The sequence below is a fragment of the Prosopis cineraria genome, unplaced genomic scaffold (assembly GCF_029017545.1).
Source record: "Prosopis cineraria cultivar Desert tree isolate PC_DT_omini unplaced genomic scaffold, ASM2901754v1 PC1110, whole genome shotgun sequence".
NCBI lineage: Eukaryota > Viridiplantae > Streptophyta > Magnoliopsida > Fabales > Fabaceae > Prosopis > Prosopis cineraria.
Genome location: NW_026556435.1, coordinates 1 through 19,084, shown reverse-complemented (window position 1 = coordinate 19,084; position 19,084 = coordinate 1). Strand labels below are relative to the sequence as shown.

Sequence of the window (19,084 nt, the reverse complement as noted above, 5' to 3'; positions counted from 1 at the left end):
ATTTAATATTCAAATTCTTATTAGGAAAGGTGTTCTCATCTATTCCTGACTATATCTTGAACATTTTATCACTTAAAAAAATGTTCTACCATTTTTTATACAGGAGAAAAAAGGCCATCAGTTACAAGCGCACTGCTTGTTATCAATATTATTAGTAACAGTAAACCAAATACATATAGGTGGTTAACACTTTCATTTCTAGACAACATGATTTTGTGAAACAAAAACATCAGTCAAACACAGACAACACAAGAAAACCTGTAGGTGTTAAAACTATGATCACAACCATTAGAATACATAAAGAAAGTGACAGAAAATCTAGCAAGAGTAAAATGCCTATGATGATGATGATGATGATGATGATGTAAGTGTTGATTGGGACTGCCTCATCCATGAAAAGCAACTTTTGGATATCTTGGTTGCAATCCCATCAATCTCTTGGGCGAGCCAGCCAGAGAGAACTGAGAGCACGCAGCCGAGAGAAGTAATCATGGATAGCGAGCAGCGCACGAGCCGACTGGCGAGTTGTCAATATTCGATGCATTTGTTGCAGTGTCTGCTGCCTCAGATTGTCAGCCTAACAGAACCACCATAAAGTATTCTATGAAGTATTTTCTAGAAATAATGTGGAATAATATGTAATATGGTCTCTCAATCATCTTTTTGTCAATTGAATGCACCTACAGTAATAAACTTTTGTGCCATGTCCAGAGGGAAGAAAAAGCTCTTCTGCCATTTGTAGGTTAAATTTAATGTTTTATACTACCTATGTGATAGAAGAAAGAAGAAAGAAGAAAGAAGGTACTGCGAACAAAAAGAGAAGATAGGATGATTAGAAACTGCCATTAACTGTTACAAGCTAATACAGGTTGGTTAGTGGAGACAACAATTCATCTAATGTTATCTCATGTTCACTTGCAATGCTAGAAAAAACCATTATCTAACCTAAGAGGGTGATGAAAGGACTGGATAATTTTATCCCGCTAGGTAAGTTTGGCTATATATTGAACAATGCCATCATGCTTTATCAACAGCCAAATCTTTGGATACATCGTTAATCATAATATCTCTTGCAATAACTTCATTGAATTTGGTTTTTCTTCTAACCCTTTTCACAGAATTGAAAATTGTCAGTTTCACCCTCCTCACCAGCATCTCAATGGGTGGAAGAGAAATAGGTAAAATTTGAATAACCAAAAAGGAAAGGAAAAAGGGGCTGGGGTGCATATTTCTTTAACCAGCGACAAAAGTAACAGATTTGAGGCTACATTGAAACAAGTTCATATAGAAATAATAAGCAACATACTACATGTAGTCCATAGGTCAAGAGAAAGAGTCTAGATCTCTAGAGCTTTTATTGTAAAGCTCAGTGAGAGAAAAGATAAAAGAAACCAGGAGAGAGAATTGAGAGAGAGAAAATGGAGAAAGCGAGCCGAGGCATTATTTCACTCTAGTGTTTCTGCTTCTCTAAATTATACAAGAGTTTCACAATTAATAACACTAGAGATTCTTACACAAAGGGTAATATGTCGTAAGATGTCTGCGTTTAATCTTCAACGTGTCAGAAAACAGAGATGGACATGTCTTACAGTTAACAACTCGAAAATCTATCTCCCCAGCAAACACTTCCCCCCAAAATAAATCAAAGAGAAAGATAACATTTCCTTTTGCCCAAAGCAATTGATTTTAGGACAAAATTGAATCAAATTCTTTTGTTATTACTATCAAGTTTTCTAACAAAATCATGACCGGTGAAACACTGTTTCCTAATTAAAAAAAAGGTCTTTCCATGTTTCATAATACTATGAAAAAAACTTGATATCAAACACCAAAAAGTTATTTTCATTGATTTTATCAAATGCAATTGTTACTATTAAAAAGCTATAGAATGGTTTGACTAGAAGTTAGAAACTACTTATGAAAAAGATGAACAGTGTGAATACAGGTGCAAGAAAGAAAAATTTACCTGTCTAATAAAGCCCTCAAGGGTTCCTAGCTTACCCATGGCCATAGCCATTTGACCCATGTAATTTGCCACATTCCCTGATGAACCAGATGAACCAAGGGATCCACTGGACAGTGTTTCAGCTAAAGACTGCTGCAATGCTTCCATACCCTGAGATAATGCATCTTCCGCCTGTTGAGACGATTGCTGCAGGTTTGTAATACCGACCAACTGCTGCTCGGTAAGAGGTTCCAGTTGATTTACCAAAAGCTGAAACCAATATTATAGCCCTCAAATCAAAGTCAATGAAATTCCAGAATGATCAAGATCTTGGGTAAAAAACTGTCTCAGTAACAATTGGGACAAACGTGTATTAACATATAAAGACAGCATGTTTAGAACATCAATAAAAAGCCATAAACACATCTATCCCACAACAAGAGAAACTCTTGCGTAGACCCAGTGGACTAAGTCATCCATGCTCTATCTAATAAGATTGCAACAATTTAATCAAATAAAGTCTCATATGTAATTATTTTTAATAATGTTATTTTTAGAATAAAGTGCCTCTTTAATTTCTTGCTTTCTCTCTCTGCTATTATTAATGGCAGAATCATTTTATATTTACAATCATTTGACATAACATGTTTTTATTAGATAGTATATAAATAACGTGGTACATCAGTCCATGCAAAAATTTCTTCCCATAACAATACAGGGGCAACAAGTCTTTTAAGTGCACATTGCCAAAAGATTATGTCCATATTCTTGTGAAAATTTTAATATCCAATCATAAAAACTATTCCTTTAATGACCGTCAAGAGTTACAGACAGGTTTTATGAAAGGAAAATAGCTGCCAAACAAAACAAAAGTACCTGGGCTATTATTTCTGAACTGGATCTAGGCATATTGCTCATATCAAGAGATATGTGACGAGTTAATCTACAACATGTATTAATCTTATTGGATGCTTCTGTCTAAATAAAAGACTTGACCTTAGAATGGTTCTAGACTTGAGATGGGCTTATTGAGAGGAAATACAGGTATCGAGCAAGCAGAGAGAAGTGTATAATTTAATTTACAATAAAATTTCGATTATAAGATTGTAGTAGGCAAATGTTAACCTTTGTAAGTTTCAACTTCCTTCAACCTTGTGATGATCCGAAGGACCTAAAAGAGAGCTCTAATCTTTTTTACTAGGTTAAATTACTGATCAGGAAAACCTTTATATCTTTTCTTTAACCATATGATGTACAGTCAAAATATGCTCACCTTGAGGAGTTCTGATGACCGAAAACCCCCAAGCCATAGAAAACATCTCTCAGCAGGTGTTTTCCACATGCCAGACAACAAATGGAAAACATCATTCTTAGCAGCAGAGCTCTTCAGCTTAAAAATCTCATCATAATGTGCCAATATACCATCAATAATCATGCGAGTTCTGTATCACTAGCATGGGAGTTTACAGCTGCTCTTAGTTCATTAATTTGTCGATTCTGCTCTTCTAGCCACCTAGAATATTCTACATCAAATGCCATTGCCCCTATAAAAAAATGTAATTGACGTTATAGATGACCTCCACAAACAAACAAAACAAGCTACAATTTCTTTATAAATATTTTCACATTCAAATTTGAGGCAAAAATATGTTAAAGAAAGCAGGATACCATTTCCACCCATTGAATGTGCCTGGTCGCCTGAGCTTGATATGAAGATTCCCTGCAAGATAATATAAACAGAGATTTAGTTTAAAATATACATAAATGGGAAAGAAACATGGCTAACAATTAATAGGGGGTGGGGGAGAATGAGAAGGGAAGTCTATTGAGCATTGAGGTAATTCAAAAGCAAGGAATAGTTAAACTACACCTGCTGTCTAGCTCGCTGAAGCTCTTGCTCTAGTTGGGTCAACTTCAACCGACTACTTTCTAACTGCTGGACATAAGCCTGTACAGGGAAAAAAAAAAAAAAAAAACCACACGGATACAAATATAAGAAAATGACATCAAGGCTTGAATTATAGGAAACTAGTTCTTGCAACTACCAGAAGTCAAGGAATCTAAATATAGCAGGGCTACCATTGCAACTCATGCACATTTGCCACTATATCAAGTCCATTTAAGATTCATTTTGCATAGACAATCACATGGGAGGTTTTTTTTTTTTTTTTGGAGGGGGGCTTTACTGAAATTAAAGCCATTAAAAGTATGCAATAAATCATTTCAGAGAAGAACTGTACTGTGCCGACTGGTGATGCAGTAGTCTTCCTGGATTGAAAACACTGAGTAGGGAGAAAATATATTCATGGCTATTGTTGTCACATACATGAGACCCTTAAAAACTGTGTCACTCTAAGAAACGGAAAATCCATAAAGGTCTGAAGGGGAAAAGGCCGAGTTAGATATGTTATTGCTTTGATCACCCAAAGCAGCCACACATATAATACATAAGCTCTTTAACTTCAGTTCATGCAATCTCTGAAGGAAACTAATTTCTTAGAAATAAATAAAAATTCAAGAGAATCAAGTTATATTCTGGACAAGCAAGAGAGAATTTGAGAAGCCATAATCAGTGGTTGGGTCAGATGTACTTACGTACATGCTCAAAGGATTTAAACAGGATGAATGCAAATACTAAAATACCCTTATACCATTCCAAGTTTGTTCATCTTCATCCTTGTCACCAAACCAAAAAACAAGAGGAGGAGAAAGTATTTAGACTCACATTTAGTATTACGTTCTTTGGATGAGAACTAGGTATTAAATTCTGAAATCAATCAATGTTCCTTAGTCATAATTAAACTGAAATTCGCCTCGGTAGCATAAGAGTCATCACATCATATCTACGTCAAGATCACCTAAATCTTGTTTTCCATTGTCAGTGGACAGTGGTCAGAATTGTACTGGATAAGAGTTTAACAAAATGATATCTTCAATAAATATATGGTAGAGTGAAAAATTACAAGATGCATCCCTAATAAAATAAATAAAGAATATGAAAACCACAGTAAATATATATTTCCTACTTTCTTTCTCAACCGGCTTTTTCTCGCAGCCTCCCGATTCTGAGCAAGCCTGCGGAGAGTCTGCAAAAATTTAATAAAAAAATCAACATGTAATGTTTGCCATTAAAACCTCAGGTATTATCCATGTGACAAAAAGAAGAAAATATAACCTTCTGGTCCAACTTATCCTTTGATCTGTCACTGGAATCAGAAGCAACAGCAGCATTGGAGAGACTTCTATCAAACTGCACAGATGGCATTCACGCAATGTCCAATTGTCATGTATTTTCAACCAGCATAACTTCAACTTTCTAACGAACAGAAACAAAAAAGGAAGGCTTCTGCTCATGCACTAAGTTTGTATAATATTTTGATTTAGATCAATAACACAATCTAACTCTATCATTTTACAATCAATAGATGTTTATAAATTATTAGTGTACAAATAGGGGATATTGACGTGAGAATCGTCAATAAAATAGAAAATGGGAGACAGCATATCCAGAAAGGTAGCAAAACATCACCCGCCGATTCTTTTCATCAGTATCAGCATCTGTAGAAATATCTGTCCTGGGACTAACATCAGCCATGGCAGACTCTTCCTGGTTTTCTGTATTACCACCTGATATGATTACCAAATTTGATGGTTGGACCTTCTGCAACTGCAACACTTGGGACTCTGATTGCTTAGTGAATTTGTCTATATCAAGTGAAGTTGACAACTGCATGGAGAAAAAGAAAAGCATAAACAAAAGGAAGGAATAAAACGTGCAAAATTAGAAAATGAAGCCTTTAAAAAATCATCTTATTTACCAAATATGATAGTTTATTAGATGAAAAGATCTACAGAAACTAACCTTATCAAAATTACCAACAGGAACAGGACCAAGAGAATTTGTTTGGCTACTTACTTTGGTCAAGTTAGACACTTGGTCTGAAAAATGTATCGGATAAAACCATTACAGAAGGGTGGAAATGGAAAACAAATTTTATACTTTTCAACAATGAAACAAAAAAAGAAAAAACATAATTTTAGATCCCTACACTTTGCTTGCGTTTTGCTATTAGTCCTTACACTTTTTTTTCAGTGTTTTAAGTCCCTATACTTTTGTCTTTCAATGATTTAGGTTCCTTCATGAATAAAGTATAGAGACCTTGGAGGGACCTAAAACACCAAAAATAAAAAACATAGGGACCTAAAACACCGGAAAAAAAAGTGCGGGCACCAATAGCAAAATATAAGCAAAGTGCAATGACTCAAAGTTATGTTTTTCCTAAAAAAAACTTGATCAAATTATATGCACCAGCATGTGGCCAAAAAAAAAAAAAGTAACGCACCAGTTGATGTAGATCTTAAACTAACAAGATGTCATATGTAACTGTTGGTATATGATGGGAAGTTGAGCACCCAAAGAGGGTTGGAGAACTGTTTCCCAAGAGCTAACTACAGAGGTGGAAGAACCAATTAACCACATAAATTTCCCATAAAACAATTCACACTACTTAAAGTGCCACTAAGCACCCTATATTGTCAAGGTCTCCGCCAATTTGCTATCCTTGAATAGATTGTCTCTTTGACACTTCACGTGAGTTCCTTGCCAATCAAAACCCTCCACAAGTAGCCCTTTCCAAAGCCAAGTGCCACCAACTCTGATATCAATTGACAGGCACCCAAAAGAGGCAATGAACCCTCCCATAGAAGTTAACTATTTAGTAGAGGGAACCAACACACTTAAATACTCCATAAAATAGCCCATACTACCTACTGTTCAATGTGGAATGAGGCATCTCTGACTACTTAGGTCTCATCGGTGTCATTTTTTCTCCATCTTCTCCTTGGTTCTAAATTATCACATCATCCATTAATGTTTCTTTAACTAGCACGTAGCAGCTAATGTGTAGTTAATAGTTATGCACTGACAGGTTGCATACGGCAATGATTAGGTCCAAACAAATAAATTGGTTCTATGCAGACCATTTGAAGCAGAACTGTTACGACATGAAATAAAAATAAGATATCTATGTGTTTGTGTGCTCGTAAGCATAAAATTGTCATGGTTGGAATATGGCAATACTTACTTCCAGTCAAGTTAGCAGCGTCATCTAAGCGATATCTGACAGATTGATCAAAGGCTCCAAAGTCAGAAACATGAAAAGACTCAAATGTGCTTCCTTCTGTAGGGCTGAACACCATAATTTGTCAGATTGAGGCCAAGAGTTTATTCAGTCTATGTTTCTCTGTCAACATAATGCACATTAAAATTAATGTTATCTAGAAGATGAATACAAAATTAAATATGTGAACCATTAGGGTTCCAAATCCAAATTAATGATCTTGTTTCAGCCTATTTTAATAAAGAATACCACAGCACTTTTTGGCATCATCTAAGAAGACCCCCATCTATTGCCACACCAATATATTTGCACGGACAACATCAAGCTACCGTAACACGAATCCATCTAACTAGCCATGACTGAATTCCACCAGCTAAAGAAAGCAACTTGGCGGAGCCCCAGCACTCAACTTTCAGATGTAAGGGCATGTTTAAAGCATGGTAAAAGGATTCGGTGAATCAAAATGAAGTGCCTTACTTAAGAATATGCATTTCATGTTAATAAACTCAATCCCCTATTTACCACCAAAATAAAATAAACACATTAATGCCAAACTGAAAGAACAAATCCAGAGTTTCCATTTCCCCAAATTATTCAACATGAGAAAACATAGTACCCAAGATACAAACATCGGATATTTTCATATCACAATAAGACAGTTCCTCAAACAAAATTGAAGTCAATGTAATTTTGAATTTCATAGAAAGACAGATACTCAAAATCTCTTAATTGCTCTGTCATTTAGCGTAAGTGGGTCCTGACAAAGTTGCACTTTATTGACATCCTAAACACAGCAGAGCACAAAGTATCAATCTGCGTAATGACAGACACTCAGATACCAGGATATCCAATGAATTAAATTCCCTATACCCCATTTCAAATCAAATATCCAGACGTCTATTTTCTCGCACCTCATATATTTGGTTGCATTATCTTTAACGGGCTTAATATGTGTAATACAAAAAGCTGCAAAAGTTCCACCATGTTTAGTATTTTTATTTTTTGCTACCCCAACTCAATCATGTCATATTTTACAGTCAATTTCTCGCCACAACAAACTCTTCATTTTGTAAAATATTTATCTAGTTTCCCTATTACATCACATGATATAGACAAACTTCCTCCACTCTATTTGACCAAGGGAAGATATTGATCTGACTTAGCACACCAATGCAGTGAGGGGAAAGGTTACTTGAGGACAACTGCCCCACAATGGCCATCCTAGGGAAAATCATGAAGTTCCTTTCTTCTCTACAAATGCAAAAGCAATATTGACTGGATGCTTCACAGAGTAATTAATATCAAATTTTGTCACCTCATCACTTGTTTTAGCTGTTAAACAAAAAATCTAAAAAAAAAAAAAACTCTCTCCAAGCTTCCTTAGTGTTTCTAAGAAAACTTTTCTTGCTTCTTTGCCAGGAATATTTGAGAAACTACTGACTGGGATCAGTGACATCCTGGAAGTTCTTAAGTGCATCAATGTATAGATGCATACAAACCTCTCATTCAATCATTACATCATACATTTAGTCCATCAAAATAATCATCAATGAACCTAAATTAGCATACATAAGAGCAACAAATTGACAAGCATAAATACATATGCTACAAACACACACACACACAGAGCCCTCATTCTCCCAATCAAAATGCCACATGCTTATCTTGATCAGTGAAACTAGAGCAGCACGTAGCTTTTTAACTATTTATCCTAGAAGCAGGTCACTAGTTAGCATGGTTCACTTCAGCCAATCCAACTAAACTAGAAGTTCTTTATGTTGAAGTTTAACAGTAACTATGATCAATATATAAGCACTGTTACAAGATCGTTCACTGAAAATGTCTCTTAGCATTGTCCCAAGAACCTAGAATTCAATCCCATCTTCACAAGAGAGATTCTAACAGAAGACAGTCTTTCATTATCAGCACAATAAACCACTGAGCACAGCCACCAATGGACTGAAAAGACTAAATTCAAAGCTAAAATAAAATGAAACATCCAATGTTTTTGGTATCTTCATATTCTCATAGAGTTTCTAAAGTTCAGATGAATTTATGCAGTTTTCTTTTTCCCCCGATTTCTTTTTTTCTTTTTCTTTTCTTTTCTTTTCTTTTTTTTTTTTAAAAAAAAAACTTGCAGGGCTAGATGAAGTCCCGGTTCAACCCAGATTTCACTGGGACCTTCTAGTATATATTAAATATGCAAGAAAATTGGGCTATGTCACCATAAACAAACCTTTCATGGAATATCCAACTCAAACATGCAAAACCAACTATGAACATCACAATGTTCCAGATATGACATGAATTTTCTTAAGGAAAGACAAAGGCTAAAAAGTTGTTCACTACAATTCACAACATACACTGAGATAACTATAAGAAGATATACCATGCATTTGGAACTGGCAACCGAGAATCGAAGCTTGGCATCCCCCCTTCTTCTTCCCTTCTCATCGTCAGCAACCCTGGTTCAACAACCCATAAACCACCACCGCCATCATCAACTACTGCTCAGCTCTCCTGCTGTCCAAGAAACAAGCGATAGCTAAATTAAAATCCATTGACAAGAAGCAAAAACGATTTTTTTTTTTTTTTCCAACTTCAGTAAAGGTAAAAAAACCAAAGAATGCAGAAACTGGGTAAAAATAGCATAGGATAGAAATGGAGGACAAGACTCCTCTGAACAAAACATGAGATGCGATAGCGAAAAGAGACCTGTTTCAGCAAATTCGACTTTAACAAGGATTTCAAACAAGGGAAAACATGAAATTGAATTCAAATCACAAAGACGGACGAAAATTCGCAAAATTGGAGCAAAACCCTTAACTGCAGAAGTTCATATAAGCAAAATATACCAACAGCTATCTCGAAAACGCAAACTTTGTCACTATCCCAAGTGTGCCCGCAAAGCTAAACACACGGAAAATGAGAATAACATCCAACCAAAAACAGTACTTAAAAGTCAAAGAAGCACACTTGGACGTTTAATAGACCAATTTGACAAATACCACCAACCCCAGATTCATGCTCAAATCGAAGCTCTAGAAGATTACGAATACTAAAAATTACCTCTGACTCTCAGTAAATTCCTCAAGAACAGCGAGATAATACTGACCAAACCAACCTCGGAATTCTGATGGGCCTGATGGTAAAGATAGATTATATGCTTGCTTTTTTCACAAGTTTGTGCACTTTTTTGTTTCACAAGGAGAGGCAGCTAGAGAGCGACGTGTTGATCATTCATTCTAATCTCAAGACGTCGTCTTCTGCAGAAATTTTCTCCCTTTCCGAGAACAAATGATTTTTAATTAATATTTAATAACGTTTAGTGATTTGACACGAATTCTATTTTTCTGTGCATTTTATTATTTTTCCCTGAAATCTTTTTCTACGCTGTTTGTTGTGTCAGAGATACACTGACACAATAATAACGTATATACGCCCAACGCCCCAACCTCTCTCACATCTCGCCTTCGGTTTCAGCACCGCGCTGTTCTATGCAGCGAATCGTGTTTCAGAAATGTATGATATGGTAAGCAATTCTTAATTTTTTATATAGTGCTCTCTATTTTTAACGAAGATATAAAATTATTTTAATATTTTTTAAACATTCAACTAGATTATATACAAAGGCAAAGCTGTAAAGTTAAACATATAAAATAAAATTAAAAATTACTCTTCTCTAAAATTAAAGAAATTCTTCTTCCTCCATTTAAAAATATAAAATAATTTTTAAAAAATTAAATATTTAAAAATTTAAAATATTTTTAATTTTTCGATATGTAGTTATTATTTATTTTTTTAAAAGTATCTCTATTGATAATAATTTTACATTTGTTATAGGGTGTTTAATAAAATAAATATAAAAAATAAGATTTATTTAAAAATAGATAACTACTTTATTAAAGTATGAAATTTAATTAAAAATACCTTACATTTTTAACAAATAAAGTATTTTTTTTCAATTCAATTTTAGTGATAACACAGTTTCTCTGACATGATAACTTAAAATTCTCCCCTCCCAAATTAGGGAGAAGGTTTTAGAAGGAAAGGAAGGAAAAATTTTAAAAAATTTTCCTTTCCCTCCACCTTACTAAACAAGTGGAGGGAAGTCCCTTTCCTTGCCCTTGTCCCATCCAGACAAGGCAAGGGGAGGGGAGTGCTCCTCTCCCCTTGTTTGGTAAGGTGAAGGAGTGGAAATTTTTTTTAAAATTTCTTCTCCCCTTCCTTTTCCTCCCCCCAACTAAATAAAATTTAAATTTAATTATGAGTTAATTTTATTTTTTAATTTTAAAATTTTTTTCTTTCATCATCCTTTTATTTTTTTTATGAGTTAATCGTTAGAAAATCTCACATTACATTTTTTCTACATAAAACATTTGAGTTGGGTATCTATTAATCATTCAAATAAAAGTTAAGAGATGAAAAGAACCTTAAAGTGATAAAAAATATTAAAAAATAGTGAGATCAACTAATAGAAATTAAGTGTTTTTAAGGATGAATAGGAAATATTTAATGTTAAAAAATAAAATTAATTTATAGTTAAATTTAAAGTCCTTAATAACTTTTTGGGTAAGGTTAAAGAGCAAAAGTCAACTGAAACCTTTTTTTCTACTAATCCAATGCCAATTGGTCTTTTTTTTTTTTTTAGTTTATAGTGGTTAGGACATGGTATAGCAACGTTCCTGAATTAACGGACAATTGTTTTAGTAAAATAAGAATAAAAATGTAACTTTGAGTCTATAATTTTTGAAAAAATTTCAATCTAAACCCAAACCAAACATAATAAAAAAGAAAATCGCCTAAAGTTTGAAATTTGATTGCAGACTAAAAATAATGAAATTAAATTAAAATCCAAACTAAAATTACTTCATTGTCTGTAGTGACTTAAACTTGTTAAACAATGCTTGCAAATTTTTTATATTAAAGTTGTTCATTTCTCAAACTATCAAAGTTGTTCGTACATATAGTTTCATTTAATTTTATTCTTAGTATTTTTATCATGATAAAATAAGTTATAAATTCTCTCCACTAAAGTTATTCATTTTCCACACTAAAGTAGTTAATTCTATAGGAGTTGTTGATATACATAACTTCACTTATTTTTATTCAAGTTGTTATTATAGCAAATAAAGTTGCAAATCTTTTGTATTAAAATTATTCATTTCTCATATTAAAATTGTTCATTTTTCATATTGAAGTGATTAATTTTTTTATCAAAATTATTTGTGCGTGTAGTTTCACTTAATTATATTCTAAGTATTATAATCATGATAAAGAAAGTTGAAAATTCTCTCATTGCAGTAGTTTTTCATTACCCACACAAAAATGGTTGTGCTTCCTCTGACAGTTGTTTCCCTTAATATTTTAATTGCATTTTATTATTCTCGGTTTGCAGTGAAACTGCAAACTTTAAGAGGCTTTTTTCTATTATATTTAATCAAGGGGTTTAGATTAAAATTTTCCCTTGATCTTTTAACTTCATGAAAGTTTTTATTTTGATTTCTTAATTTTATAAAGTCTATTTTTAGTTATCTAATCCTAACACTTCAGTTTTATCAACAAAAATAATATCAAATGTTAACATATTAAATTTCTTTTAAATAACATTGTGTCTCAAATAGGATTCTTTCCAATACAATTATACCTATAACCAATAAAAAAACAAAAATAATTTACACAAAAAATACCATTTTAAATTAACGATATTAGAATTAAAATATTAAAAAAATACTTCATAAATTAAGGTGCCAAGCTGAAATTTTTTATGAAGTTAGAGAATAAAATCTATACTTTTGCTAAAAAAAATAAAAAAAATATAATAATTTATCCCTATAATTTCATTGGATTTTGCTTTGAGTTCATATAAATTTTTTCATTGTTTTTTTAACATAGAAGCTCACACAACAACCTGAAATTCTACAGTGTGCTATCTCACAAAGAACACACCAATTAAAAATACCCATACATAGAGTTGGAATTATACTTTGGATCTCTCAAACAAGGAGCTCTAGATACCGTGATTACCCAAAGAGCCTATACACTTTCTTTGTATGCCCTCGGCCTCCCTCTCATCCCAAATAAAATAACGTCTTACATTATACACACATATATACACGAATTATATATATATATATATATATATTCTCTTTAGACTATAATACATGATATTAGTAACTATTTCACCATTTTAAAAAAAGTTAGGTAAAATATTAATCTTTTAAAATATTGTATATCTTTTCAATTATATTCTCATTTAATATTTTATATAAGTGTCTTAATAATGATAATTAAAATTTTCATATATATTTTTTCCAAAAAGAGGAATCAGTAGTGCAGGAATACAGTTAGAACAACAATTCAAAAAATTACCCTATGCTATATATTTTGAACAAAGCAAGATTTCTTAAAAATACCTTATATTGTGGTTTAGATATATACTCTCTTTGCCTTTTATATATCCTTTTCAACAATTTTCATGTAGATTAAGAAAAATTATTAGATTGTTTCATTTTTTAAATATTTTACAAAAAAATGGAGTACCATTTATTATCCTAATTGGGCATCTTGTAATCTAGACCAGCTTTTACTTTGCAAGGTACCTTATAATATAAGGGACTAGAGAGAGCATAAGTATTTATGATTTATTTTTAGGTGTTTCAAAAATTTTCTCAAAGTACATATAATTTTATATAATTTGTTATCTAATATTTTTAAATTATAAAATTAAAAGTTTAAATTAATAATATATTTTTTTGTTTTTTGAAAATTGGCCTCTAACTATTAAGGCTTGTTCCACCCCTTGTGAACACTGAAAAAATAAGCAAAGCTTGTGAAAAAAAAAAAAAAACTTCATTCCATATCTCCCTCTTTACATATGAGTAGTATTTAAAGAAATAAAATACTCTTGACTCTACTCGAACTCTTTAAAAGCTCTAATGTAAAAACTATAATGGATAACCTAAGCTCAAATGCCTATGATAGGCTATTATGGCTTAAAATACTAAATAAATAAAATAGATGAAAATAATATGAAAGTTCATTAAAAATAGAAAAACTTGACTTAATTAGACTAAATAGACTCTAATGGTGAAAATATTGTCTCTAGCTTATTAACTCTACCACTCTTAATGCCATCATAGATGCCACCTTAGAAGCCTATTAATTTGATTTTATATTGGATGCCACCCGTGCTCAAATCATTCTTCTCTTAAAGAAGAGTTGTCCTTGACTTTTGGTGGTCTTATGATACAAGGTAACCAAATTCAATGATATAACCTATCCATTAGATCTATAAAAGAATCAACAAAAGTTTCTTATTTGAAATCTGGAATTTTGCTCTTGTAAATGCATAAATATAGTATTTTTTGTATACCCATTTAAATAGGTTGATTAATCAAAATGTTTTTGAAAAATATAATAAAGAAAACGAGCCAAAAGTTGAAAAAAGAACGAGAGGGAGAGGTTGAAAAATTTTTATTCACTAACATTCTTAATAATTATTTTTCTAATTATATTGATTTTCCATTACAAAGATTTGATAATGTATTAATGAAAGTAGATAATAAATATGCAAGCTCACCATTTGAAGATTCTCAAGAGTTGAGAATGACTCTTCTTTATAGGAGGAAAGTGATGTGATCTTGTGTGGTAAATCAATTGGCATCCATATGTCATCCTAGGTGACATCTAAGATGATATCCTACATGGCAATCAAACCCTAGATGGAAATATATGTGACAACAAAGTCTTAAGTGGCATGGCATGTTACAAAGTTATTCTAAGCTAAGTCATTCAAGTAGGGGAAAATTAAAGTAAGAGATAAATATTTAAGATGATATAATATATAGTGGGAGAGCTCAAATCAACACATTGAAAGCCCAATATGCAACTATATACTTGAACGAAGCAAATAGAGTGATAATCTTGTAAACCTTTTTTATTTGATACATGTAATTTAAAGATGAATCCTCTTTGAGAGGGAGGGAATGATAGGAATCAAGGAACAAGTCATAATCTAACATTTAGTATATTTAATCTGGTTATTGAAAATCAATTAGTAGATCCAAAACAAAGGTAATAAAAAAGCCCTAAATTGATTAATTAGGGATTTATTACATGATCAAAGAGTTCTAAAAACAAATGAAGTTCTAAAAAACTTAAAAAGACCCTTAGCATATTAATCTAACCCAAGATACTTAGGCCCATTAGTCCAATTATTTTTGGTTAATTTCTTTTTAAAATTTAGGAAATTAGTTTATTTTATTTTAAATTTTTAAATTTAAGTTTAGGAAAATAGTCTATCATGTTTTAATTCAATAAGGATGAAATATATCCATTAAGGATATGATCTATCCATTTAGAATCCTAGATTAGCTAGGATTGTGTCATTTAGATTTTATAAATCTATTTAAATAGTTCAGTATTTTGTATTTTTAAGATTTGATTGAATTGACTTTTTCTCCCCAAATGTGGGCTATTTCAATTAATGTTATTTTCTGTAAGATAACACATCATGGAATTTTGGATTATTGTAACTTATTGTTTGATTAACTTGTCTCATTTTATCTCTTATGGTTTCAACAAAATTGAGCTACGTTTGTTTCTCATGTCCCTAACGATGTTAAATTATAGAGATTATGAAGATTGAAAATATTAAAAATAAATTATAAAGACTAAAAACAAAATCTGATAAAATTATAAAGACCAATAATTATTTTTTTAAAAATAAGTAACAAAAATTATTTATTAACAAATCATATAAAAATTTAACACTAATAGAATATTTTTAACAAGAATATGATTTGAACTATTAATGTTGCTTATCAAATTCTTACACTTAATCCATTAACATTAATAAAATATTTAAAATTTTGATAAAAAATTTATATTCATAATATTAGCAATATCATGACCATGATTTTTTTATTTACAAAAATATTAGCATATATGTATATATTCACATTTCGCATTGCATCAGTGTGTTGGGGACCACGGTCATTAGGTACAAAAAATATTAATTTAATGTCATTTCCAAATTAGTGGGCTTTTTTAACTAAGCCCAAATAATCTTCGGCTAAAAGCTAAGCCTTCAAGCCTAATCTTCCCACTTGTCTAAAAAAAAAGACAAGAACATCATCTGCCCATGGTGAAAAACTAAAGGAGAATCGCCGCTAGGCCCTCATAGCGAGGGTCCAATACATTGACACAATTAAAAGTTTATATACGTATAACCAACAGCGTGTTTGGTTCAAGCCCATTGCTCCTATGCAATGATAATGTTTTTCCCATTACCATGTTAGGCCTGCTTGGTTGGGCTCAAACATGGTAATGTTTATTCCTATTGGGGGAATTATGAATGATGATTGCATACATGCAATGTTTCATAAAATTATAATTTTATCCTTAACAACTATGTAAAAAGACAAGACTTGCCTCAAGAAATTTTTACTATCTCTTCTTAAAGCCCTAGCACGCCATATTTGTAGAATCGCTGCCTATAAATTCGCGTATAGAGAGCAACAGTATCATCGCTGGCAAGGTGAGTCTTGTTTTGGTTCCCTTCAACTGCTTCCCTTCATTCTCTTTGGTGTTATCTTCAATTCTTTGAAAGGATGAATTCTTGTTGAACTTGGCTATACTTCCTCCCTCTCTGAAATTGATTTGCATGAAAATTTTCTGAGTGGAATTTTAACCTCCATCCATCTGGAATATGTGCAATAGGCTTGTTTCTCTCTTGGGCTCCATGGAAATTTGCTTTCCAGCTTTGTTCCAGAACTAACATTGCTGAATTGTACTTGCGACAGTTTTGTGATTTCTTGATTTGGGTGAGAACAACTTTTATGGGAATTTCCTAGACTTCATTACTCATTTTGGTGGGTTGAAAACAGCTTGACTTGGGGAATAATATGTTTCTGGGTTCTCTTCCTTTTGTTGTTGTTGTTTTTCTTTCTTACATATTCAAACCGTCTTTCTAGGTCTTATTTGCTGTGGCTTTTTTGTTATCAACAAAAACATGCTGAACAAAGTAAATTAAATTTTTCTTATCAACAAAATTTTGCACAACATTTAGACATATGTTGGGTCCCGTTGGTGCATTGCAAAGTAATATCTGAATGAAGCAGGGGACAAACAACTACACATGAACTTTCTCTTTTTTAAGAATTGCAAATAGATTTTTCTCAACTCCACCAATCGAATGAATTCTAGCTCTTAACTTTCTTTCCACAGTATCAGTTATTTCTATTCCTAGTCTCAATCGCATGGTTGAATTTTGTGGGTCCCTTCAACATTGCTCATGAGTTTCCCTTTAAGAAGTAGCCATATCTCCGTTCCTAGTCCAGGTACTGCTAGGATGATTCCAACGTAAGCATTCAAAAAGCTACATAAGTAATAGCCACATGAAGGTTTTGACTCTTCGAAACAGAGAGTTTCTAAGGATTCAGCCAATTAACACTAGTATCTTGCAAGCCTAGCAATTGAGAGACTTTGTAAACAGATTTGACGCCATTAGAAGTGAGAACTAATAAATATATCCCACAAAATTTAAAGCAATTGTTCAAATTTTAGAATTTTCAGCTATAGGTAATAGAATTAAACAAACCATGAGTATTTAGCTATAGAAATTTATAATTATTTATATGCTTGAAGAGGTTTCCAATAGTAACTATAACATACTAAAATGAAAAATCTCCAAAAAAAAAGAAGCACGCAGCTATTAGACATGGACGAGGTTGAGAAGGAAAATGAAGCATCTAGATTGGCCACAAGAGGTTGGGGTTGAGGAGGAGTGAAGCACAGCCACTACAAGATGAGGTTTTTTTCAGCCATAAGAGCAAGGACCTTAGCTTAAGGATCTGAAGCACCGCGGGCAACAGTGAGAGAAGGAGGTTGAGGATCCAATAGTCGTGGACTCATGGAGGTAGACGATGGAGGAATTGGGTTCGATGGATGAGGACACTTAACTGAATGAATGATGACGACAAGGTACCTGAAGGAACAACGATGGCGTGCTGGGCCCTCAGTTGTCCTCACGAATTAGTAGCTAGGGCACATCTCCAGAAAGAGAAGAGAAGACTCATGGGCGTGTTCATTTGAGGTTAATTTGGTCTTTATATATATTTTTATTTAAAAAATGTTATGTTAGTGTTCCATTCCCACTTCCTTAAAATTCATACCAAACATATTGATGGTAATATTATTACATTGCACTACATCATATATCGCATTACATTGCATTGGTAAAGAGATATTGAATTGAACCAAATGGGTCCTAAAGGTTTATTGATTTAGTTGTCTATAGATGAATTTTCATTATGCAAGACTCTTATCGCTTTTTTCTCCTCAAGCAACTTCACTGCCATTCTCCTCAAGCACCTCAAAGCACTGTAGATTCACAGTGCTTTGAACAATGCTTTACTCCATTTTTTTTTAAATTTAGTTATTGAATGATTTGTTTAAAATAAAATATAGTTGTGGGACTCATAATAAAAAAGTGGATGTGAGACCTGCCATTAAAATTGTGAGTGTGAGATCTATATTTATAATTTTAAAAATTTAGACAAAACATAAAAAATAATAAGATTTTTATATTTTAAAAGATCATGTAGGATTAGTAAAAAATGGTGATGAATACAATTGTTAGTAAAAATAATATTGTTTAGATATACAAATAATTTACAAATGGTAAAAAGTGGGTGGGGGCCCTATAATTTAATTAGTAAATTTAAATTAGTAATTAATTTAAATTTTTTTAAATTTTTTTAAAAATTTGTTAATTGATGATTTTGTTAAACAATAATATATATATATATATATATAGTTGCAGGACTTATGGTTAAAAAAGTGAATGTGGGATCTATCATTAAAAATGTGGATGTGGAACCTACATTTGTAAATGTTAAAATTTTAGACAAATGTAAAAAATGATAAGATTTTTATATTTTAAAAGATCATGTAATTTTATAAAAAACTCAAGATGGATATAAGATTCTTAATAAAAATAATAGGTGTTAGGGAT

The 19,084-nt window shown here is 32.1% G+C and overlaps 1 protein-coding gene across 1 annotated transcript; it reads right to left on the bottom strand.

Annotated features, from left to right (window-relative positions):
- Positions 1–112: 112 nt before the first annotated feature.
- LOC129299292 (transcription factor TGA2-like) lies at positions 113–10,480 on the bottom strand. Its single transcript, XM_054937760.1, is given in 13 exon segments — positions 113–577; positions 1,967–2,215; positions 3,219–3,385; positions 3,388–3,489; positions 3,614–3,665; positions 3,816–3,893; positions 4,972–5,031; positions 5,121–5,195; positions 5,475–5,672; positions 5,808–5,884; positions 7,030–7,133; positions 9,455–9,585; positions 10,135–10,480. Coding segments are annotated over 12 exon segments (1,374 nt in total). The 5' UTR covers positions 9,520–9,585; positions 10,135–10,480; the 3' UTR covers positions 113–430.
- Positions 10,481–19,084: the final 8,604 nt, after the last annotated feature.